General features: G+C 44.9%; 1 protein-coding gene across 4 annotated transcripts in view; it reads right to left on the bottom strand.

Moving 5' to 3' along the window:
• Positions 1-22,721, bottom strand: part of kirrel3l (kirre like nephrin family adhesion molecule 3, like) — a 31,698-nt gene that overhangs the window by 6,000 nt on the left and 2,977 nt on the right. For all 4 annotated transcript variants that reach the window (XM_031298890.2, XM_031298891.2, XM_031298892.2 and 1 more), the window contains exons 2-8: positions 5,564-5,719; positions 4,788-4,937; positions 2,768-2,925; positions 1,266-1,416; positions 987-1,092; positions 496-644; positions 253-380 (exon numbers count right to left, since the gene is read on the bottom strand). In XM_031298890.2, the coding sequence (XP_031154750.1) occupies positions 253-380; positions 496-644; positions 987-1,092; positions 1,266-1,416; positions 2,768-2,925; positions 4,788-4,937; positions 5,564-5,719 (998 nt within the window). The remainder of the gene's footprint in view (positions 1-252; positions 381-495; positions 645-986; positions 1,093-1,265; positions 1,417-2,767; positions 2,926-4,787; positions 4,938-5,563; positions 5,720-22,721) is intronic.

The following is a 22,721-nucleotide window of genomic DNA, read 5'->3' as shown; positions in this document are numbered from 1 at the left end:
CATTGATCGATTGATTAGAGTTATGACAGCATGCCATGTGCCCTGATGACGCTGTATGAATCTGTCAGTGGACAGACAGTTTTCTGCCAGAATCTTTAGCCCTCAGGGAGCACTGAGAGAGGAGGTGTTGAAGATTCAGCCTCAAATGTTTGGGGGAAATGTGTTAATGTTCCTCTCTGGAGGTATGGTGTTGAAGGGTGGTGTTAAGCTTTACCACAAAGTTGAGGTGGTGACTAGTGATTGTTGCCTTACCACGCTGGAGCCCTGCTTGGTCCAGGCCAGGGTCAGAGGAGGGTTTCCAGTCCATGCACAAGTAAAGGCTGCATCCATCCCGATATCCACCGTCATTGGCTTAGGCTCTGACAGCAGTCTGGGGCCAACTGGGGTGAAGCGACACAGGCAGCCAGTTCAATAAGAGACTGCTTTCATAATAACATGTACCCTGATAAATTCTCAAAATACACAGCATAGCTACACTGTGTCTATTAAACTCACATTGGACATCGACCAGGGTGCTGACATTAGTGCTGCCCACAGAGTTGGACACCTCACAAGAGACGGGGTCTGTGAAGTAAGAGTAGTCCACTGTCACCTCAAGGCTGTCCCCATTTGCTTCAGAGATGGGAACTCCTCCTTTTGACCACCTAGGACAGATGAATAATCACATTATACAGTCACATTAGTTGAGGGAAGGTACTTAATCATGCGTATCAAAGTGGTTATTAGCTGATTCACAGCTTGTGCCAATCACAATCAAACGCTGCCAATCAAGCAGCCCATTTAACTCAATGAATCTACTAAACACTAAGCACACTTGTACTGCTTTTTGTGGATGACATCTTTACTCTGGTTGGAAAGAAGGCAACATATAATATATTGAAGAAGTTGTATATGTTTGTGCTGTATCATCATCTTAGACTGCTGGCTCTGTGTGTATGGTGGCAGGATCAGAGTGGGAAATTGAGATTAATATGCTGGATGGATACCTGTATCCAGTGATTTCAGGATTGGCCGAAGCAGAGCAGATGAAGAGAACCTTGGCTCCCTCAGTCACAGTCTGAGGCTGGACTGATAGTGTCACTGAAGGAGGGTCTGTGAGAAGGAAAACCTTTATGTTACTGACATGCATTGGATTTAGTAATGTTATTGGCACCATTGACCTTTTAACTGTGCAACAGAATCAAATGTGCTTTACAGATTACTGCACATGGCAGGCACTCTGCTACAACGTGATATTTTGGTGGTCTTTATGCCGGGACACTCACGCTGGACATTGATAGTGATCGATGTCTGTCGTCCAGCTGGGGCAGCTGGGTTAAGAACCCTGCAGGTGTAGGTGCGTCCAGAGTCGCTATCCTCAGGGATGATTGGAAGCATGCTGACAGCCGACTCCTTCTTTCCATCCTCCATCAGTGTCTGTAGAGTTGCACAACAACCGTTAGATGCTGCTGGACGTCCGAGCAGCAGTATACAAACTATGCTTTTAAAGTGCAGAACTGAGCATCAGCTCAATGGCGCACACAAGCAAGTCGCTTGCCATTTGTGATCGCACCACTTAGGAATATCTCTATGACATTGCAGGTCCTTTTATTTCATGTGTGAGGAGTTTAAATTGCCATCCCGTTCTTTGGCATGGCAGTTAAATCATATATTTTATGATGCAGCAGGGGATATTGTGCTGTTCCCACATTTCTGAGAGTGTTCCCTGTCAGCGCTCCTTGTTTGTCATCATCTTTTAAATCTATTTACTGCTTACAGCAATCAATACGCCTAAGTGAGGAAAGGTGTAGATTCTGAGGATATGGCTCACTGCTTTCTCACTTTCTTCCTCTCTTCCTCACACACACACAAACACGCAAACAAACTGGGATGGCCAAGGTGCCTGCGTGTCTGTTTTTTGGGTGGTGACAGTGAGGAAGAAGTGTCACACATCTTAGAAAGAGAGCAAGGGCAAGCAGAGCCTTTTCCCTGGACAGCCAAATCAATGGATGCAGGCTTTCACTTCCTCAGCTAGACACACACAAAAAGCACTTTTATGCTAGATCAAATCACATCACTCCCTGTCACCACCCCTCACTAGGACAAAGCTTTCTCTGCCCCCAGTCAGAAATGCTTTTTTTCAAAAAGCTATCTCAGTAGTTAACTCTATATTCTTTTTTCCCTGTATTCTTCTTTTCTTCTCCTCTCTCCCCCTTCCTATCTGCTTCCCTCCCTTCTCACTGCAGGCTCTCGCCTCCTTAAATGTGGCGTTTAGCGTCGTTTAGCGTGGTCAGAGAGCATGAAAAATGTGACACTTTCCCAGCCGTGGTTGGCTTACGCTCTAGCGCATCCCCATTGTGTTTCTGCATTGTTGTGGGTGATTTCTTCTCTGCAGAAACTCTACTGTATGAAACACTCATGCCTGTCTGAGCTTTGGCATGCTCCAGTTATGCTGTAGTGTCGCTGCATTAGCGAGCAAAGGGGGGTGGAGGGGGTTAGCGAGAGGAGGGGGGGTCAGGCATGAGTGAAAATGGGAGGGGGACTGCAGAGAGTGAGCGAACAAATTGTGTGAGAGAACGGTGGTGATAGAAAAAAAAAGCTGTGAGACCATGGAAGAAAGATGAGAAAAATAAAAATAAAATGGAAGAAGAGGAGTATCATAGCCTAAGAGAAAATATTTCTGTTTTGAATAGCTTTGCATTTTTCTGCCCGCTGTTACGTGTTGTAATATTGTGTAGGTGTTAGAGATTGAATGATAATGCTGGGCATAGATGTGTTCTCACTGTACCTTGGAATAAATTGAAGTCTCCATGACCTCTCCGTCTCTGTACCAGGTGATCTCAGCAGCAGGTTTGGCTCCTGAGGCTCTGCAGGTGAGATTGTGTGGTGTGTGGGCCTTCAGACGTACAACAGGGCCACCCTCCACCACAGGGTCTGAAGGAGGAACTGTAAAGCAGAACAAACATACCACTCAAAACAAAAAAAGTCATTACAGCTCCAGGCCAGCACAGAGCCACAAAGAAGTCATACTGTTATTGAGCTCACTGTTGCTCTTAGCTCAACATCAATATAACAGCAAAAGAGACAAACAATATTTTCTTATGGCCCTTGTGTTTAACAAGGTGTATGTTCAGACAGGAGAAAAGACCAAGAACAGTTGTCATTTGGAGGAAAAACAGACTCAACCATATTTATTTCCTTTCTTGGGACTAGCATTATTACTCTATTTGCTCTTACTGTTGCAGAGTGATGTTTCAACTGAATTGCTTATTTGTTCATTTATTTGCATGGTTTCGCACGCACCACTGGCAAGCCAAGCGTGCCACCCCTGATGAAGGCGTCTATCTCCCCAACCAATATGAGAAGGCGTAAACATGGGGTTTGTGCTGGCCTTTCTCGCTCCCTCCACCGAACCAATTTCACTGTGTGTATCTGAATTGTCAGAGGTCCTTCCGCTGCCACGGCACGGACACTAATGGAATCCGAGTGCTAGGTGATTTTAATTTCCATGCCGATTCCCCTGACTGCACTCCCGCCGTTGACTCCTTTGACTGTGCAGGATTGCTTTGGTCTCATCTGGCCACATTGATTTACACACACACATACAGGCATGTTCACACACACATATACATGCACAGAAACCCCCCCACTTCTCTCTTTAACACCCTCATGTCCACACATAAACATAAACCGCAGATTCCTGAGCAATTCACCTGATTTCCTTTATATATTTATGAAATGCATATCATGTTAATGAACCAGCAGCCTTGGTCTTTCAGAGGGCATTAAATGTAAAAGTGTCAGTTTCATCAACTTTCTTTGCTGCCTCCACATGGGTATCTGTGTGGCTGTGTGTGGGCATGTGGTGAGGGCAGTGACACTAGACACAGAAAGGGCTGAAGAACTGAATCTATTCATTTAGTTGAAATGTTCCTGTGTATCGATTGTGATTGCAATCTGCTTGCCTTTCCATGGCAACCCTATCTGTACCGCTCATCACCCTCATGAACTCAGAATACACACCTTAATGGCAACAGATAGAGTCAAGGACAACAGGCTCTGTGGTGAAAAGCTTTGCATTGTGTTGTGGCATAAGCTGCAGCATAATGCCTGGTTAATTGCTCCCATATTTCTGTGTCATATTTGGATATAAGGACAATTGACAAGACAAATGAATAGAGTGATATTCCTTTGCATGCCACCAGATGCCAGCAATGCATTGCCGATTCCAATTCCCACAAGACTTGGCCCTCGTCCGTCCCCCCCACCCTCCACCTCTGAACGTCTGTGTGAAGAAGTAGATCACTCACATCATGTTAATGTAAAAACCACCTTGTGGTTGACAAATGTTGCAGCTCACTGTAAAATGTGCTAACTGTGCAGAACCTGACTTTCGAGCGACTACGCAAGTCATTTGTGACTGCAGCAATCACATTATCCTAGACGTCCACGGTCTTGATTATCGCTACTGAGAGCAGACGGGTTTCCTTTTTTTTTCTAGATAAATCTCTAGGCTGAGACTTGCTTGGTTTGAATTATATTCTCAGGACGAGATTTAAACCAGGAAACTAGATTTGCAATGGGTTATCTTTGAGTGGTGCAAATTGAAGTATTTTGATATACTGTTTATTTGTCTCTGTTAAGTTGTGTTTTAAATGTGATTATCTTTTGTGTACTACACGTGTTATTTGTATTGTCTACACATTTCTGTGTTTTGTAATGAAGACACTCCCCTGATTGTTCCCAAGGGCTGCCAGCCTTGGCACAAGGGCTGGCTGTGAGGATCATGCATGAGCTGTGTATCTTACCTAGTACAGTGAGCTTGGCACGGTGGGAGCGCAGTGCCGCCTGTGTAGCCTGACACTCATACACAGCGTCATCCTCCAACTCTACCGAATCGATCAGCAAGCTGTGCTCGCCTGATAGCGGGTCGCCCATTAAGGAATAGCGCGTCCAGCCTGCGTGAAGCCAGCACAGAGAATAGAGTCAGAGACAAACAAACCACCCAACAAAAAGCATATAATGAAAGGACTATAAAATGAACAGACTTGTGCGTTGAACAAAGGCAAGAGAAACGTGGCAAGGCTCTTTAAGGCACAAATGAAAGCAAGCAGCACCTCACTGAGCCAGGCATTGAGCCGTTGTGTTAGGAGAGCAGCGTGAGGCTGGAAATGCAACACGTGAGAAAGGCTGCTGCATGACGAGCCTGTCCTTTAAAGACGGACACAATAAAGATGGGGTGGCTAAGGTCAAGAGGAGGCCTCTCCACCTTCTCTCTAGTCTGCCACACATTTAAATGTCAGTGCATGACAAAAGCCATATGATGTTCTACCTTCCTGCGAGACCCTTAAAATGCTAAACAACAAATTAAAGTTTGGTGTGTGTGCAGCAGTAGCCGACCTGTCTGCAGAGCATTGTTCTCTAAACATTCATTTGTGTAAAACTCCGGCGTTTGACATAGAGAGACTTGGTTTCTAATGAGACTTGGCATTGATCGTGGTAAGACAGACAGAGACAGAGAGAGCAATAAATACAGAAAGCATAAGGGAAAAGAGAGCAAGAAATAAGAGGTCAGTGATAATACCTGGTAGGTCTCTCTCTCCACCCAGTGCCAGGCCATCTTTGGTCCATTGTACCATTCCCCGATAACCCACAATGACACAGGGTAGAGTCACTGACTGACCGGATACAACCACCTGGTCCTGGGGCTGCTGGGAGAAGTAGGCTGCTTGGGTGGCTGCTGTGAGAAAAGAAAGAGAAAGCAAGATGTGAGTAAAACGTTTTCATGGTGGTAGATGGACAATTCATACTGAAATTCGCAAAATAGCTATAAAATATATAGGTACGCAGAATACTGCTAATGGCATTTCAGAGAATGTAATGGCAGTACGTTTCTGCAGTGCCAGCAGAGATGTAGCATGAGAAAAGTGAAACTTGCACTGTAAGGGGTGTGAAAAAAAAGTAAGTATGAAAGAGGGCAGACTCCCATGAACTGGTCTGCTCACTCTCTTGTTTTCATGGCACTTGCTGAGAGAGGCGGACATGTGTGAAAATATTATTTTTTTCCCCTAATAAATGTGGCGTCTAAGAGGACGAGTCAGCTGCGGCTCATAACTTATTTAACTCTTTCTCAAGAACATATGGTTATGTGCTCGCTGACATGAAGCAAACACGCTTCTGGGGAGAAAAATCTGCCACTCTTTCAGTGTGCTTTTTGTAAAAATGGATGTTAAACAATCAAAACTCCATTAAAGTTCCCGGGGGACCTATCCGTTTGAGCCTGCTGAAAGTCAGTGAAGACACCTGCCGCTGTTCTGCTGCTGTGTTTAAGTATGGCACACGGTCTCACTGGATTGGCTGGCCTGCCTTCACACGCATACAGAAACGGCGTGTGAATACGGATCCACGGTTCCAACTGTTTGTGCCACTATACTAAAGATTGAGTATTACAAACCCTACTGGCAGGGTAAGATGGCAAGACTCCAGAGGTAACTAATCCGTAGGGGAAAGGTAGGAGGAGAGGGAGAGAAGCAGTTGGTTGGTTATCTAAGTGGGGTGTCTGTATGAGCCTCAAAGATTACTTAAAAAAACCTTCCCTCATTCTCCTTCTCTCTTTCTTTGTTGCTCAGTGGAGAATGGAAGGGAAGGGGGACAGAGGAAGATAAAGAGGGTTCTATTCAGGCAGTGCTAAGCCCCCCCTGAACTGCTTCTCTTGGTGGGAGCGCTTAAACAGACAGGGTTGCCCCCCTCCCAAGCAAAGAAAGCTGCTGAAAGGAGGGCAACATACGGCGGCCAGAGACGCGCTATTGTCCCCTTGTCCCTCTCTTTTAATAGGCCTCTTCATTTCCAATCAATCCTGTTAAATGCAAGTTTAATAGCTTTTCAATAGCAGCTTTCCCCCCCCAGAGGGTAGCTGGGATTTTCTCTCTCTCACCCCTTTTCTCTTTCTCCGTCTCCTTCCCCCCTTTCTCACTCCATTCTCTCTAGTTTTTCTTTCTTTTTGAAAGGGGGGCTTCCGAGGTTGTTGGCAGTGTTTATTCCGCACTCAATTATCCACTTCATCTCGGGGTGCACCATGGACTGAACCCTGCCCCTCACCTCCCCTCTCCCTTTGCACCATCCTGTCTCTGACACCCAACAGCACAATTAAAGCTGCCAAACAGTGAGTTCATCAGGAACGTGAGTTCTCCATGGCTCAAATGGCTGTGGTTCTCAACAACTGCCTCAAAAACCCATTTTCACATGCGCCCATTATTTCTTTCTCTCCATCGGGACCAAAAGAGATGTAAATAGATAGCTGAAGAGAAAAAAAAGATCAGAGAACAATGCATGTTAGTTCACCAATAATGTCTCTCTGTACATCATTTTACCAAAGTGTCTGAAAAGCTTATTGAGCTGCGGGTGTAAACGGGTAGGCTGTATGTGTGTCACGCACTGTGGATCAAAAGAGGCCAATTTGAGAGCGTCAATGAGAAGTGAAACCTCTTCTAGCTCAGGCTATTAGGCATTTAGCGAAGGCTGGCATTTCCCCATCATACCTTTGAAAATGCTGTTTTCACAGTTTGCCTGCCTGTCCCTAACATTCTGCCTTTATGAGCTATTGAGCGTTTTCCTCCCTTTGCAGAGTGAGTTAGGGATTTTCCTCTTTATACTTGCAACAGTACAAACATTGATTGCAATTAAGTATCTTGCCGAGAGTATCTAAATGTTTACAATGGGTAATCATTCTGTGCATTGGTTGATTGTTTGGATGGATTACATGCGCTGAATTGTTTTTCTGTACCTCACCCACATACAATTTCTCACGCTCACATATGGCAATTAACGTCACGCACGCACACACATTCAAATGCAGGCGTACCAATATAGAGTACATATTATGTGCTGTAGCGAATGTCTTCACACCATATGAGTGATTCATTGCTCTCCAGATCCCTTATTGAAAATGCTCAACAGAACATCTCGACTGGCTAATGACTCATGCCAGATTCCTTTAATTCCTCCTTGCTGAATTAGACAATTCTTTGACGGTGTATTAGCAGCTTAATTACATGAATACATTTCTGACGGGGAGAGAGGGAGGAACAGAACCAGACAAAGAAGCAGTGGAGGAGAAGTAGTCAGAAGAAGTAGGGAGCTGTGGGTGTGAGGAGGCTTGTTCTTGGTGTGCTGCAGTGCCACGTACACACATGCAGGTACACAAGCACCACAGCGCCATCGCTTTTCACATTTTGACTCAAAATGAGGTGCCTGTCTGTTGGCTGCAATTGAATCGCATTCAGATTTGAATCCCCTTGAAATCCCAACATTTCTGCAGTAGAAGTAAGTTTATTTACCATGTCGCCATGAATGCTATGCAGGTAAATATGTGCACTGTAGATTAGTTGTACCACATGCGGTGTGCTTAATGTTACTTTAAAGGCAGTTAAATTTTAGATTTACGAGTCCTCATCGTAAAAAATTGCATTTACTCTGTTCCTTACCTTTTGCTGTGTGTGTGTGTGTGTGTGTGTGTGTGTGTGTGTGTGCTTTTCCATCCCCCAGTAACAAGGTCAAAACACATTTGGCCTGATACATTTTAATCCGGATTTCTCAAAATGGAATATCATTTCACGCTGCTGGATGCACATGGGGCTAAGTTTGTGTGTGTGTGTGTGTGTGTGTGTGTGTGTGTGTGCCTGCATCTGAATGTGTGAATGAGTGTGGAGAGTGGGGCAGTGTTAATAGGAAAAGCGACTTGTCAGGCACCGGAGGGCACATTTAGCAGTTACTTTGACACAGTGACTTTGCTGTCTCTGTCACATGGTCGGAGTTAAGTGCAAAACAGCCTCTCCGACTTGGACACAAGCTATTAAAGAGCTTTGCGTCGACCCTGGCCAGCCTGCACTCTCTCCTTCATCTGAGCTGATAGGGAAACATTCACATCAAGAAGGATCAGGAAGAGATGGACAGATGTCAGCAATGATCCGTCCACCACTGGACATCTGCCTTGATAGAATTAGATTGAACCAGTCACTGTGCGTGTGTGCATGTGTGTGTGAGTGCCGGGCATGATGCTAAAGACTGAGAAAGATAATGGCACTGCAGATGACCTTTAGATGAAATGGGAATCTAACACACACAGTACAGTGCATTTACTACCAAGTCACCACAGTCATAATGTCTTATGCCATTTTGATAAAAAATAAATGCCAGGACATAAATCAATTTAACTCAGCATTCAAAAAGCCAGGTCCTTCAAATAAAACATAAAATAACGCCAGACTCTCTGGTTTGTAACAGCTTAGACAATGTCCATGTCCCTGTGTAGCTACAATGACACTCAACTGCATATGTTCATTCACTCTAAGAGGCACCGAGCTACGTTCGCAGAGAGTCCCTATTTTAGTCCTGATTTTATTCCATGTCCTCATTCCCATCCAGTGCAAAGAGTGCAACATCCAATCCTGTGGGGTCTATAAATATAAGTGCTCTCAACTTGACTGGACAATTTACTCTGTGCAGTAATAATTCAAAATGTTAAAAAACAGCGGTTGATATTTACTTGCATTTTACCCCAGTGGCGAAGGCAGGGTTAGGGTTAGCTGGTGTGAGTTTTCCACAATAAGAGCCAGAAAGGAGAAAATGAGGAGGAAAAATAGACACCCCCCCCCCCCCCCCCCAAAAAAAAAAGAAAAACGGCACAAAACAAGGCAATTGGCAAAAAAGTGTCAAGCTTGGAAAAAACAACCCCTTTCCCCAAATGCCATCCATTGTGCCTTGTCTAGATAAGGCTTCTAAATCGGGCTGGAAAATGCAAGCTCCATTTCTCTCTGTATGGAATTATTATCCCTTTGTTTTGAGTCAGGCTCTTTTGTCTTCCCCTTCGTGTGTGTGTGTGTGTGTGTGTGTGTGTGTGTGTGTGTGTGTGTGTACAGATAGTAGTGCTGAGGTAGCCGAACCAAAGACTATATCCCAAAGGGGACCCTGCACCCATCTCATGTTTGATGTGGCAACTAAGCTCATTACCATGACTCCTACAGAACTTCTGAGGGCTTGAAGGGGCCTAACCACCCACCAACTCGGGGCAGTGTGGTACCCAACACATGCACTGCATGTGTGAGGAACCTGTGTGTTTTTCTTTGACTTGGACCATTGCAAACTGCTTCAGCTTGTGTCTCTGCAGATGACCTCCTCCCTCATACCTTCCTGTCTCCCAGCCACTCTTCAATCCTTACTCTCCCACGTTGCATCCAGCTGCATTCCTACCCACCCACTCTCACTATCTTTTCTCCCCTTCTGCGTTTTTGTGCCCAAATTGCAGTCTAACAGCTTTTTAAGAACTGTTTTGCTGGAGTTTAATCCGCCTAGCCTTTCCTTTCAGCCTTTATTCCATTGTGAAAATCTTGGCTCCGACCTAGACCCTTTTTTAGAGAGTGGACCCGCTCAACCACCCAGGCCTCCCTGCTGCTCTGCTGATACCCCCACCCAGGGCATTCTCTTCTATTCCTCTACAATCCAGCCCCATCCTCTCATTCCTCTGTTTATCACTCATACGTCTACAGTCAGTGAGCCATGATCCCTGAAATCAATGTCTAGCAGGCCCCCTTTGAGAGTTATGTAAGGTGTTACTAATTGTTGATTTGCTTTCTCTGTGCCTCTTTCTGCCATCACTCTGCTTTTCCGTGTCAGCTGTCATCTCATGCCAGCCTCTCCCTTGCACTTTCTCTTCCCATGTCTCCCTCTCCTTTTCTCTTGTATCCTCTGTCCCTTGCTCCCACTCTCTGCATCCCTGGTGTGAAAATCACAGGGGTTTGTGTCAGCTTGTCATCACAACACTCAAGGAAGCAGGGTAAGGGGAACAACAGAAAAAAAACTACCACATGTTAGAGAGACTGGAAAAACTGAGGTAAGGTAAAAATGGAAAAAGTGGTCTCCTGTCAGCTTCCAATTGCAAAGGAGTGAGCCATGAGAGGGGATTGATGGAACGTTGTAATCAGTCTGTCTCCAAGGCTGTCACCACGAGGTTTTTCTCTACTAGAATAGGGCACTGCACACATCAGGGCAGCAGTGAGGCTGATCGCATGGGCGAGCAGCAGCAGAGTTTCTCCCCGGGTACCTGCTACAGCAGATGCAGTGGATAGAGTTATAGAGTGGTATGCATACAAGGAGGGAAAAAAGGGGGGAAAAAAAGGAGGAGACTGCAGGGGGGGGAGACCAAGAGTGCTGATGTGACATAGTCAGTGTGTGAGCGTATGTGAATGGTTCTTGCAGTCACTGTGCTGCAGTGCCCGACAATGTGCCATAAATACACTCATTCTTATACTGTCTTCTCTCACACACACACACACACACACACACACACACACACACACACACACACACACACACACACACACACACACACACACAAAAACTGTCACACTCCCATATCTTTAGGGTTTCTAGTGGGCAGAAGCATATCTCTGAGTATAATTCTAGCACAGCTTTTAAACAGCTCCCCCCACTCTGAAGCCAACAGCCAAAGAGCTGAGAGCTGACTCTATGTAGACAGATAGCAAGTGACTGGCTGGCTGGCAGGAGGACAGGAAAATAAAAAGCCATATAAAAAAGAGAGAGCCAGTGGTGGCGGTATGAAATTGTCTGTACACATCAGCCAGCAGTGTTGACAAGATGTTGATTGAGCTAGTCTTGTCATTTCGTGTCATTCCTGCTTACCCCCTGGTGTTTTCACTGCAAGACAGCTGCTGGCTGGATCTGTGTCACAGTTCTAGCCCTTTTCTGTCCCCCATGCTTCTCTCTTTCTCGCTTTTTTTCTTGCTGTCTCTATATCCCAATTTCCCTCTCTGGCTCCCTCCCCCTCTTTCCCCAGTGTTTGGATGGAAGAGCTTTCAGTATAATTTACTGTGCTTTTAAATCATTAACTTCTTGTGCTGTTTGCAAAAGCCGCAGTTTAGTGTGTGCACAACAGCTGACATGGTGGATAAAATGGCAATAGTGTGCAACATGTGACAAAAAAGGCTTTTCAAAGATGGGGCCAGGAATAAAAAGTAAATCTTTTCATTCCCGGCTGCAGACATGACAAGTAAACAATACATATATAAATAAATAATACAAATTAAAATCCATAAAACAATGAAGAGATCATGTTAAAATTGCCCCCATCTCTTGCTTTTTTTAAAAGGCGGTGGAAATGAAAACAAAGGAATTCTCTACATAGATTTTGTACTGGGACTCTGGGCCTAATGCCCTGGGGTGTCAATTAATTTAGTCTAGGGATTTGCGGCCTACTCTTCCTAATTGAGCCCAGTGGAGACCCCCTTGGCTCTTCACGATAGGAAGTGGTGCGTTTCATAATTAATACTTTTTTCCCCCTTTATTATTATTATTTTTTAATGAGGGTGGTAATGTTGTAAATGTATGCATCTCATTAGAGTAAAAGGGCCATCTATGCTATTGTTCACTTCTGCAGTGTGTGCTGCTGGTAAGATGAATAAGAGAGACAACCTCATTCAGAAGCAGCAATGGCACATTGCAGTCAAAGCTGTGCTTTTGTGTGTGTTTGAATATAAAACACAGCGAGCTCAATGAGCGTCTCATTAGTGTTGCTTAATATGTGTGCTTTTTAAAGCTTAAAGGTTAATGCCCGACTTGCCTTCATTTCACTGGAGCTCTCTTTAATTTGATGCATAATTCTTTTTTTGTCAGCAGCTGACAAGAGCTCCTTCAAAGAAAGCAGCTGAGCTGTGCTGTGAACTCTGCATCCAACAGGACCACAAAGGCACAACAACACATCTAATTAAACCTGTTTGAAATGTTTCTCTTCTCCTGCTCGCTCCACTTTACAGAATATATGTATTTCTGAACTTTCCTATCTTCCCATCTCTCTGTCCAGAGAACATAACTCCTGGTGATTAAACAAATTACCTTCTCTCCCAGGAGAGCCATGGATCCAGTGAAAACAATAAGTGTGTGATTCACAATGCTGTCGCCTTTCTGTTCTTACAAATGGTTTTCAAATTGCCATTTATTAATCAATGCCTGTGGTTAGTCTGTGACCAGAATTTCTCTTCACTTCTCATCTCGAGGTGGAGAAAAGGCGAGTTTTAATTTAACATCAAATTTTTATTCTGTTCATCAGATTGCCTGTAACTTGAATCATTCCTTTAAAATTACTGATGACTAAGAGCTTTCAGAACACAAGGAAGGCAGGGAAAGAACGTTACCTGCCGACCTCAATTCATCCTGCTTTGTGTTGAGAAAAAGAAGGAAAGGGGGAAACTAATTTCCTGAAACTCCATTTCTTAAGCGTTGATTAGTAAAGGAGCATAATTAGAGTGAAATGTGAAGTCAGGGTTTTTTCAGATTGCACTGCTTCCTCTAGAAAAACCAGGCCATGATTAATGAATAAATGATTAATGAGCGAACTAATTAATCAATTAATTATTAAGCAAGCACTCTGAACAAGAAACGGGTAGGATGACGGTGAACAGTGGATATAAGAGATGGTTATGTTGTGTGTTTGAGAAAAAAGGATTTAGGATAATCTGCCTGTTTGTTCTGTCAGTTTGTTTTGTCTTCCGATACAGGGGAGGATGAGGAAGAGGGCGGATTGGAGGAGATGGAAGGCTCAGCCCCTACGTCTTAGGCTTCCTGAGTCAGCCGGCGTCATCTTGTGTGAGAGCATTGACCTCAAAAGACTGCATTTGCAAGTCCCCCCCCACCCCCTCCCCACTCCACCCGGTATATCTTGGGCTCAGGTCTTTAGGTCACGCCATAGCGAAGCCTGGCATAACATTTGCCAACTACAGTAATGCTGTTTGCATCGGGCTGTAAAAGGGCGATGCGACCCACAGTCAACACCTCTGAAAAAGCAGAGGGTAACGCAAAGTTCCCTTCTCTAACCAGTCCCCCCCCCCCCCCCCGCCCCATCTTCAACTAGGACATTCCATCAATCTTTGATAATGTGCAGTGTGGGTCTCTCCTGTGTGACCAGGCTGATGAGACATCACAGCAGGGATTGATGTATGAAATGCAGGCTCTGAATGTAACTGTGATATACTGGACCGTTTCAAGTCAAGTTTGACCTTTTTTCCCAGATATTAATCACTGCAGTGAAAGAATATATGTCTGACATATCCCTCCCCCAGGAGCTCCGCACACTTTATTCTTTGGCATGCGCTTCTTCTATACCTTTAGCTTAGTGGAGGTGGGGGCTTTCTTTCTCGTGTCTGCCAAAAGTCCCTCCCTAGAGCTGCAACACAACAGGATATGGAACACAAAATATTATTTTATAAGCGGATGGGTTTACTGTTTCTATTCAAATGCAGCATTACTCTATAAACACCCCCCCCCCCCTCCCCCTTGACACCCGGAAATGCATCCTCAAAGCGAAAACATGAGAGAAGGATCTTTCATCCCTGCATATCTTTCCTGGCGTTTACTGCTGGCCTTATTAACAGAGTTGTGAGTGACGGAGGCAGAGTGTGCTGGGAGAATCTCAAGGGGCTTTGACGGAGGCAAGCGATGGAGCTGCAGCAAGCTGAGGGCAAGATCATGCTTGCGTTTATCTGCTCAAAATGCTTTGTAAAATTCTTTGTCTACGTACCCTTTTCCCTAACACTCCTTTTACTCCTCCATACGCTCTAGTCTATTGTTTTTCTCAAACGGCCACTGGTTGAACTAGTGCTGCATTCTGTCCTAAACATACCATGGCATTGCAGATTACCTCAGAGTCAACTGGGTGTGAATAGGTCTTTGTGATGCTGGGTGGGTTTGCGCATTGACTGTGAAACCCTGGACATATGGTGGCTGTGTGTTGGGATGTACCAAGGCAGAGAATGCGGTGGGTTGGGCTCTTGACCCTCGCCTGGCCTTTAACACCTTACCGGCTGCACCAAAGTCTGTGGCTTGATAACTTAAACACTTCATTGTGCACTCTGTTTTTGGGGTGTGTCTTTCGGGGTTGTACTCTGGATGAAGAATGTACGCTTTGCAGCAGGGACAGATGTGTGCTATGTGACTGTTTTACCAAACACATAGCACGCGCCTTTTTCAGCTGCAGTGACACACACAGACGGACACACGCTTTGTCTGTAACACATTGTTTGCACACTATAAGTAAAGCTACGCCAGACAGTACAGTGCCTGTATCATTGATAGCCAGACTTCTACAGAGAAATCTTGTTTTGTCCTAGTGCGAAGACTGTTAATTAAGGAACGTCTAGTGCTTTCACGATGGTGACATTACCACCCAAATAGAACCACATTACACAGGGAAATTACTTCAGCTTCTATCCACATGTCTGGTCCTAATGCAAAGACAGCAAAAGCAAACTTTAAACTTTTGAAACACGTCTCGTTTCTCTTTTTTTCTCGTTTCTCTAGTTTCTCTAGGTCATGCATCCTATCTGTCTGTCTGCAAAACAAGACTTTCTTTGCAGGTCACATCTATGGAGATGCCCCAGGTTTGGGGCTCTGATAAACAAGTGGAGCGTGACAGGCTCTTAAGCCCATCTGGTGAGATGATCGATTATTAGACAGAGTGTGGAGATAACTCCCTCAGCTTGCCTGCTGGCTACCACTGATCCCATATCACCCTTGCAGGATATGGTATGAATCACAGGAAGTTGAGATCAATCTATATAGATTGTTCCGCTTGATTACAAATGAAAAAAAAAATCCCATTTGGCTTAGCCACTTGAATGCCTCAGAGTCTGGCTGCGTTTGTGTGCATGTGTGTGCGATGTGCGCATCTGCGTGTGTAAAATAATAGCTTTTAAATGTTCTCCTTTTCCCGATTTCAGAAATTTTATTGAGCCCTATCTACAATCTGTCATACCTTTATTCATTTACTTTGCTCAGTCCATCCTGCTCTTAAATCTCCCTTCTTGAGGGAGCCGTCTTTTAAATCTTAATTAAAACAGACTCCGAACCCCCCCACCCTCCCAGGGGCTGGCTGAAAGCAGCTTAGAACAATCAAGAGGACGGATTAGAAGTGAGAAGAAAAGAAGAGAAGAGGAGACGCAAGAGGGATGGAGGGAGAGGAAAAAACAACAACGAGAATGGAACGTCACAGGAAAATATTGAGAGGAGAGAGGGAGAGAAATGACCTCTTTCCTTCATCCCCCTGATCCTGTTTGCTTCCCCCTTCGCTCTGTCTCTCCCTCGTTCTCAGGGCTCTGGAGTTTTGGTCTGACCTATTGACATTCAGCTTCTCAGCAGATTAAGCAGCGAATGGAGCCTCTGGAAAGGGTAAACACACTGGAGGAATAATGACCAACAGGCGGCAACCTTATTGGATTCTAATTAACTGCCAGGAGAGATGGCTAGGGGTATGTTAAGTGCTGTGGGACACAAGTTAGAGCCCCAGACCTTAAGTATCACAACTCGCATCACCTACACCCCCCTTTTCTCAATCTTACTTTATCTTCCTCTGTATCTCTCTATCCTTACTATTCTTCTCTCTTTCAATCTATTTGGCCGCTGTTTCACATATGGCCCACGAGAAAGAGAGGCTTTTAAAAGCATTCCACTGAGAGCTATTTGCCATCCCTCTTTCCTGGGCTACCTCTCTCCCTTTCTTTCTCCCCCTCTTTTTTTAACAAGGTTTAACGAGGCTCATCCCCCAGAGGTATCTGTTTGAGCAAAAACGTTAGAATGGGCTGAAAAATTGGGAGAGATTATTTGATATTGAACAGACTGAATTATCTGGATTGAGGGAGAGGGATGAAGGAGAGTAAAATCATTTTTCTGCATCGCCCTTGGGAGGAGCGCTGCCGGAGGGAGAGAGGGAAGAACTCAGGAAGAACTTGAACCTCGGTGGTCACATATTGGAAAATATGACCAGTTCATTTTTTGTACTCCTATCCCAATTAACCAGGACACTAATTTGAGTCTGAGTCCAAACAGGTCTCCCTATATGTGTGAACCTTCTCACTGGTGCAGTGGGTCCTCTGTCTTTGAGTGGTCCCCTGATAAGGCCAACTCACAATGCTGCTGTGGTTTCCAGGGTCCCCCTTTATGGAACCACAGGCACTAATTAGACTGGTCTCATTAATGTGTTAGTGTGAGAGAGGGCCCTGGCCATCATGGGTTGAGGCTGACACAAAAGAGAAAAAAGCAATGCCCTGCTGGAGACAGGCCATCATCACCTCAGCAGGCATATAAAGCAATTCATTAATTGGTGTGAAAACACACATGAAGCCACACGTGCAAACACACACACACACACACACACACACACACACACTCTGACACCTCAGCGCAAATACACATACTAATGTTATGGGTATTCCATGAACCCGTTGCTTGTTAACACATTACCTGGGATCAAAGAAGCAAAGGCTGGAAGGAGAGAGGACTAGAGGAGTCATTATTTGTCGAGGAAAATTGCAGCCCAGTGTTATGTCTGTCCCTCGGCAAACCTGGCAGAATGGAGGTTTCATTCGCTTCACAAAACGGAAGGATCTCTTCTCTCGTCACCACCATGTGAGAGTCTTTTGAAATCCTCAGAGTACTTTTTTTTTTTTTAAATCAAAGCTGGGAGGAAATGAATCGGAGCTTCAGTTGTGATCCGAGCCTGGAGGTAGAAAAGGGATCCACATGACCACTGTCCATTTCCACACCATTACAGCAACAGTCATGGCTGTAATAGGTTGAATTGGGCCATTGATTTCTCTCATGCACCCTCTCTTTCACCCAAAAAACTAGTCTGTGCCAGTTCTGTGATACGCCCAGTTCTTTTTAACAAAACATCACATGCTCAAAGACAGCTCACACAAATCTTAAACCTTGGCCCAATAAAAGAACACACACACACACACACACACACACACACACACACACACACACACACACACACACACACACACAAAACACAATATGTCCAAGCTTGAGTTCCTGGGGAGTTAAACAAAAGGACTGAGTCTAAATTGGCTTTTAAAGAACTCCCCAGCACAATCAGGGAGTTGACTGGAGCTATACTATAGTGTGTCAGAGGACTGTTTAGAGAAAGAAGAGCAGTTAGGCCAGAGGTCTATGGTGCATTGAATGGCTAATCTAAAGTGTGACGGCTCAAGAGCTTCCCTCTACCGGCTTCAATAGGCCTCCAATCAGGCCTGACTGCCCCTAAATCTTTGGTCAGCTGTTTTAACTGGCTTGTGATTGAGTGGCTTCACTAAGGGCCTTTTTACCTTCTCCTCCGCTTACACATGGACCTGAGCAGATGCACAACTGCATTACAGTAGCACACAAAGAACATTCTGCAACACAACAATTGACTAGCTAAAAACATGGTCATTTTCAGTTATTTGAAAAGATGTACAATCTCTTTACTGGTTTTAACAAACTTTCAACTTCTCTATCTTTTTCTTACCGGACAACCTACATCTTCTTGTCAGCTTTCCTTGTGTCAGCTTTCCAGCTTTCCTTGTGATGCTCTGGGGCAGCTTCGCCGCCCCAGAGCATCACAAGTTCTCTTTATAAAATGGTCCCATGTCCTGTGATGCCTTCAAGGGTTTGTCATGTGGCTGTGTTGAAGTGTAATACTGCATGAACAAAATAGCAGACCAGGTCAAACCATGACCTCACACAGACAGAGACCCTCCCAAACAAGTCACAACAAACAACTTTCTGTAGCCACTCTCCGCCTTTGATCTGAAGAAGCAGAGATGAGATCTGTCTTCGCTATCCTTTCTTCTCTTTTGCCCTTTTCTCTTTTTCTTTACGACATCTCCTTATATCTCTCTATCCCCTCCCGCTGAGCAGGTGTATTAAATGAGGTGACTATTCCAGCAGCATTGGGCCGCACCTCAAAGTGCCATCTGTGAAGAGGGCTTTTCTCTCCTTCCCTCTTATCTTTTATCCCTTCCATCGGCCCATCTCCTTTACTCTCCCTTTTCCTTTCATTTTATCCTTCTCCATCCCCTTTACTTCTTTTAGTGTGTTCCCTTATACACACTTGAATGTGAAATTGAGAGGCCCATGCCTCTCATCTATTTAAATGCATCTACACCTTCCTGTCTATCTCTTTCTGTGCATCTCTCTCAGCCTATTGTCTATTTAGCTATATGTCTAATTATGCTGTCTCACTTATGTAATTAGTGCAAAAATAAATGGCTGCCGTAGCTTTGTCTCTCCCCTTCACCCCTCCCGTTGCAGGCTCTGAGAAAACAAATTATGGAGAACAAAAGGTACAAATGGCTTCTGCACCAAACCCCATGATGGATGCAGCCTGGGTTCCCTGCATCTCATCCCTTACTCTCTTTACTCGCCCTCCTTCTCCATTATCAGCTCTATATGTCTCTGTTTGGAAACAGGGAAGGACTTGAGCACTCTCTCGCCCAACTACCCTATCATTGTATGGCTGTATCATCTGTCTTCCTTTCCTGGCACTGACACTATATTCACACTGACATCATATTAGGCAAGGTCCCTTTTCTATCCCTTTCTTTCTCTTTCTCTCTGCTTGACTCTCTCTTTCCTTTCCCCTGCTGTTGTCTCCACTGGCACTCTCCTCTCCTCTATCCCCCAGAGCATTCTATATACCATGGCTGCAAAGCAAACGCCTGAGACTTTCTAAAGCAAACAGCCAGCATCCTGTGCCGTAGCCCCATCTGTGGATAGTCTGAGCAGGGAACAATCAGTCCCTCTCCTCCGCTGCCTCGTTCTCTTTCCAGACCCCTGGGATCTGCACAGCACTAGGATGCCTCAGTCAGACGGGTGCAATGTGCTGGAACAATGGTTGGGCTGCTTCCTCTAGGAGGGGTGTTAGGTTCACCTCAGCCAGCTTGGGAAGCACTTATCCATGTATTCTTGCCCTCCTTGCTGCAGCTTCACAGGAATGTGGCAGCAGCAGAAAGCCTCCCACTATACACCTTCCTTACCTCACCCTCTTACACCCTCCTATCCACAACTCTACAACACCACACACAATGACACATGCATGCACTCACACAAACGCTTTCTGCATGTCCAAGTGTACACCTGAGATCTAATGTTTAGCCTGAGGTGTTGAAATGTCAACTTTCTATTAATCCCCCTCAGACGTGCAGTCAGTTACACCTTTGTTGTTTTTTCACTTCAGCCATGCTGGAAGACAAACAGCAGGTTTGGTTTACACCAATACAAGCATATCCATTACCTGAAATGCTAGGCTCCTAGCAGTAAATCCCTTTGACCCCTCAGCCTTCCTTTTTTCTCTCTTTCACCTTCCCCCTATTCTCATGCTGAAGCCCACTGGCGTTTCTGCATCGGCTTTCTTTGACCAAACAGAAGGCAGGGGAGAGACACACCTTACCCTCCTACCGGTCCAACCGCCACCCACACACTTCACTGTTCCTCACATCTCCACACAGCTCAATAACATTAACATGTTTTGCCAGTGAGGGAGCCGCAGTTAAAAGCTCGATCGATAAGCTTTGACTGACACCCCTCAGTTGATAGCAAATTGGCTGCCTTCTCTAACAGACCTCCCAGGGCGAGTTTCTCAGCCCCATCTGAAATGGAAAATGGAAATAAAAGACAACCCTTCACCCAGCCTCCTACAACAACACTGCAGTATTTCATTGTGCAGAGGAAGAACAGACTGAACCACAGACAACCCACTATTTTAGTTAATGGTTGAGTCACTAACACAATATTAGCCCTGGCGTTCCAGGCAGTTTTAACTGTCAGGAAGGAGGGGAAGGGGTGGAGGGTGGGGGGGGATGAGCAGCTTCCATCACTAATAAAGTGAGCAGCATGCAAGCAATCTCTTGTTTCATTGAATATGTTTTTACCCCTAGTTGGCTAAGGAGATGACATGTCCTGATTGCTGGAGCATCATTAATTAGACAGTTGTACTTTGACTAATCGCTCCAGAAAGTGCACACAGCCCTGAAGATGCCAAACACTCATCTCAGCTTATCATCCTCTGCCCCTGTGTGTGCCCCTGACCTCTGTGTGTGTGTGTGTGTGTGTGTGTTCAGGATGTTGCTTCCGGGAGCTCCTTATGAGTCATATCTGGATGATGTGCACATGCCACAAGCCCTGGTACAGCCAGCTATATATTCAGATCTATTTAGTAAGTGCCACTGACTGTACATTTCATATGACGAAAGAAAAAGGAGAAGTTAAATAAATCAGCATCTAGTGTTAAATAAATGTCTGATTGTATTCCTAACTTGAGCCCTTCTCAGCTGCCAGAATCCTTCTCCAACAGAGCTATCTTTAATACAAGGTTAAGGAACACGGCTGGTGAAGATAACACAGGAATAGATATTGCTACAACGCAGAAGATAAATTTCAATTTGCTGTTGGTTTCTGTGTCTCGGCAGGAGATATTAAATTCTTGTCTTGCAGGGCAGGAATTGATTGCAAAATGAATGTGTGGTCTAGTATGTCTGCAATTTTTCTCTTGTATGTTGGTTTCTGGGCTTAGGGTCTTTTGAAATGGTGATAAATCTATCTTGAAGGAAGTGACACTTGCATTTTAGGGTGAGATAAATGCAATCCAAGTATTTGTTAAAATAACTGCTACTGTATAAATGTGACTCTTTTCCTTGGGGGGCTGTTGTTTTTAATAGCATGCATAGAAATCCTCTTTCTCTCTCTCTATTCTTTCCATTACTTTGTTTGTACGGAGAAATTAACATGTTTGTGCTGCCCCCCCCACCCTTCCCAGTCTGTAAGCTGATGATACAGCCTGAAGTGCTGTAACAGGGGAAGAAGACTCCAGGCGATGGCAGGAAGCTTACACGGCCCCTCCATTGTCCCATTCCCTGTCATTTCCTCCCCGGATCCTCTGACTGCCCCAGAGGAAGACAAGGTGAGGATGTGCAGAGACAGACACAAGGAGAAAGCAAAGACAAAAAGAGGATGGGCGGGTAGGGGTAAAAATAATACTGGAAGAGGCAAAGTGCCATCCACAGTTTGCTACCTGGCTTCTTTGGCTTCCTGTGTTGAGCCATACCGGCATAGACATCCAGTTAAGTTGCTAGCAGCTGATAACAAAGCCTTGGGACACACTGCCAAGTTCTTTATCTGTGTTTACCCGCATGGCAAAGCTGATTAGAGACAGGCAACATTATGAAGCCCCATTGTTTCCTTTCTCCTTCCGTACACGTAGCGAGTGCGTGTGCGGGAAGGGGGAATGGAAAGATATCTGTTTGTGAAGAGGGGCAGAAAAACAATGGCATGTGTGCAAGACACGTCTCCAGGATGAGAAGAAACAGCAGGCCATTGTTTAAGATCTTGATCATTCATTACTGTCTGTTTGTGCATACTTGTGTGTGTGTGTGTGTGTGTGTGTGTGTGTGTGTGTGTGTGTGTGTGTGTGTGTCTGCATTTCCGAATGAAAATGAAAATCTAGTCTTTGTACAAGAAACATTCGGGTAACTAAAATACATACCTTGGACATAGATTAAGATACAGCTACAAACATGTATATCTTTACATTTGATTTGTGGCCAGAAGTGAATCTAGAAAATTCATAAAACACCCCAGCAGCAAAACTATTAGCTCACATACACAGGAAATCAAAGTAGGCCAAAATTCATCTATATCTTTGACATGAATGTCTCCTAAATAATGCAAGACACTTCTGTTCAAGACTCAGCTATGTTCGGATTCTGCTTTGTCTGCACTATTGTGCACCTCGTATCTAACAGTCCTCATCGACTGGCTGGGGTTCTCGCCTTCAAACTTTCTACAACTATCCTCAATCTCTTTGTGCCATAGAAGATTGAAATTGATAGAGGGAGAGAAATGGAAGACCAAAAGGA

This window comes from Sander lucioperca, chromosome 10 (genome assembly GCF_008315115.2).
Source record: "Sander lucioperca isolate FBNREF2018 chromosome 10, SLUC_FBN_1.2, whole genome shotgun sequence".
Lineage (NCBI taxonomy): Eukaryota > Metazoa > Chordata > Actinopteri > Perciformes > Percidae > Sander > Sander lucioperca.
The sequence above is the reverse complement of the archived record's forward strand: the minus strand, read 5'-3'. Positions and strand labels throughout refer to the sequence as shown.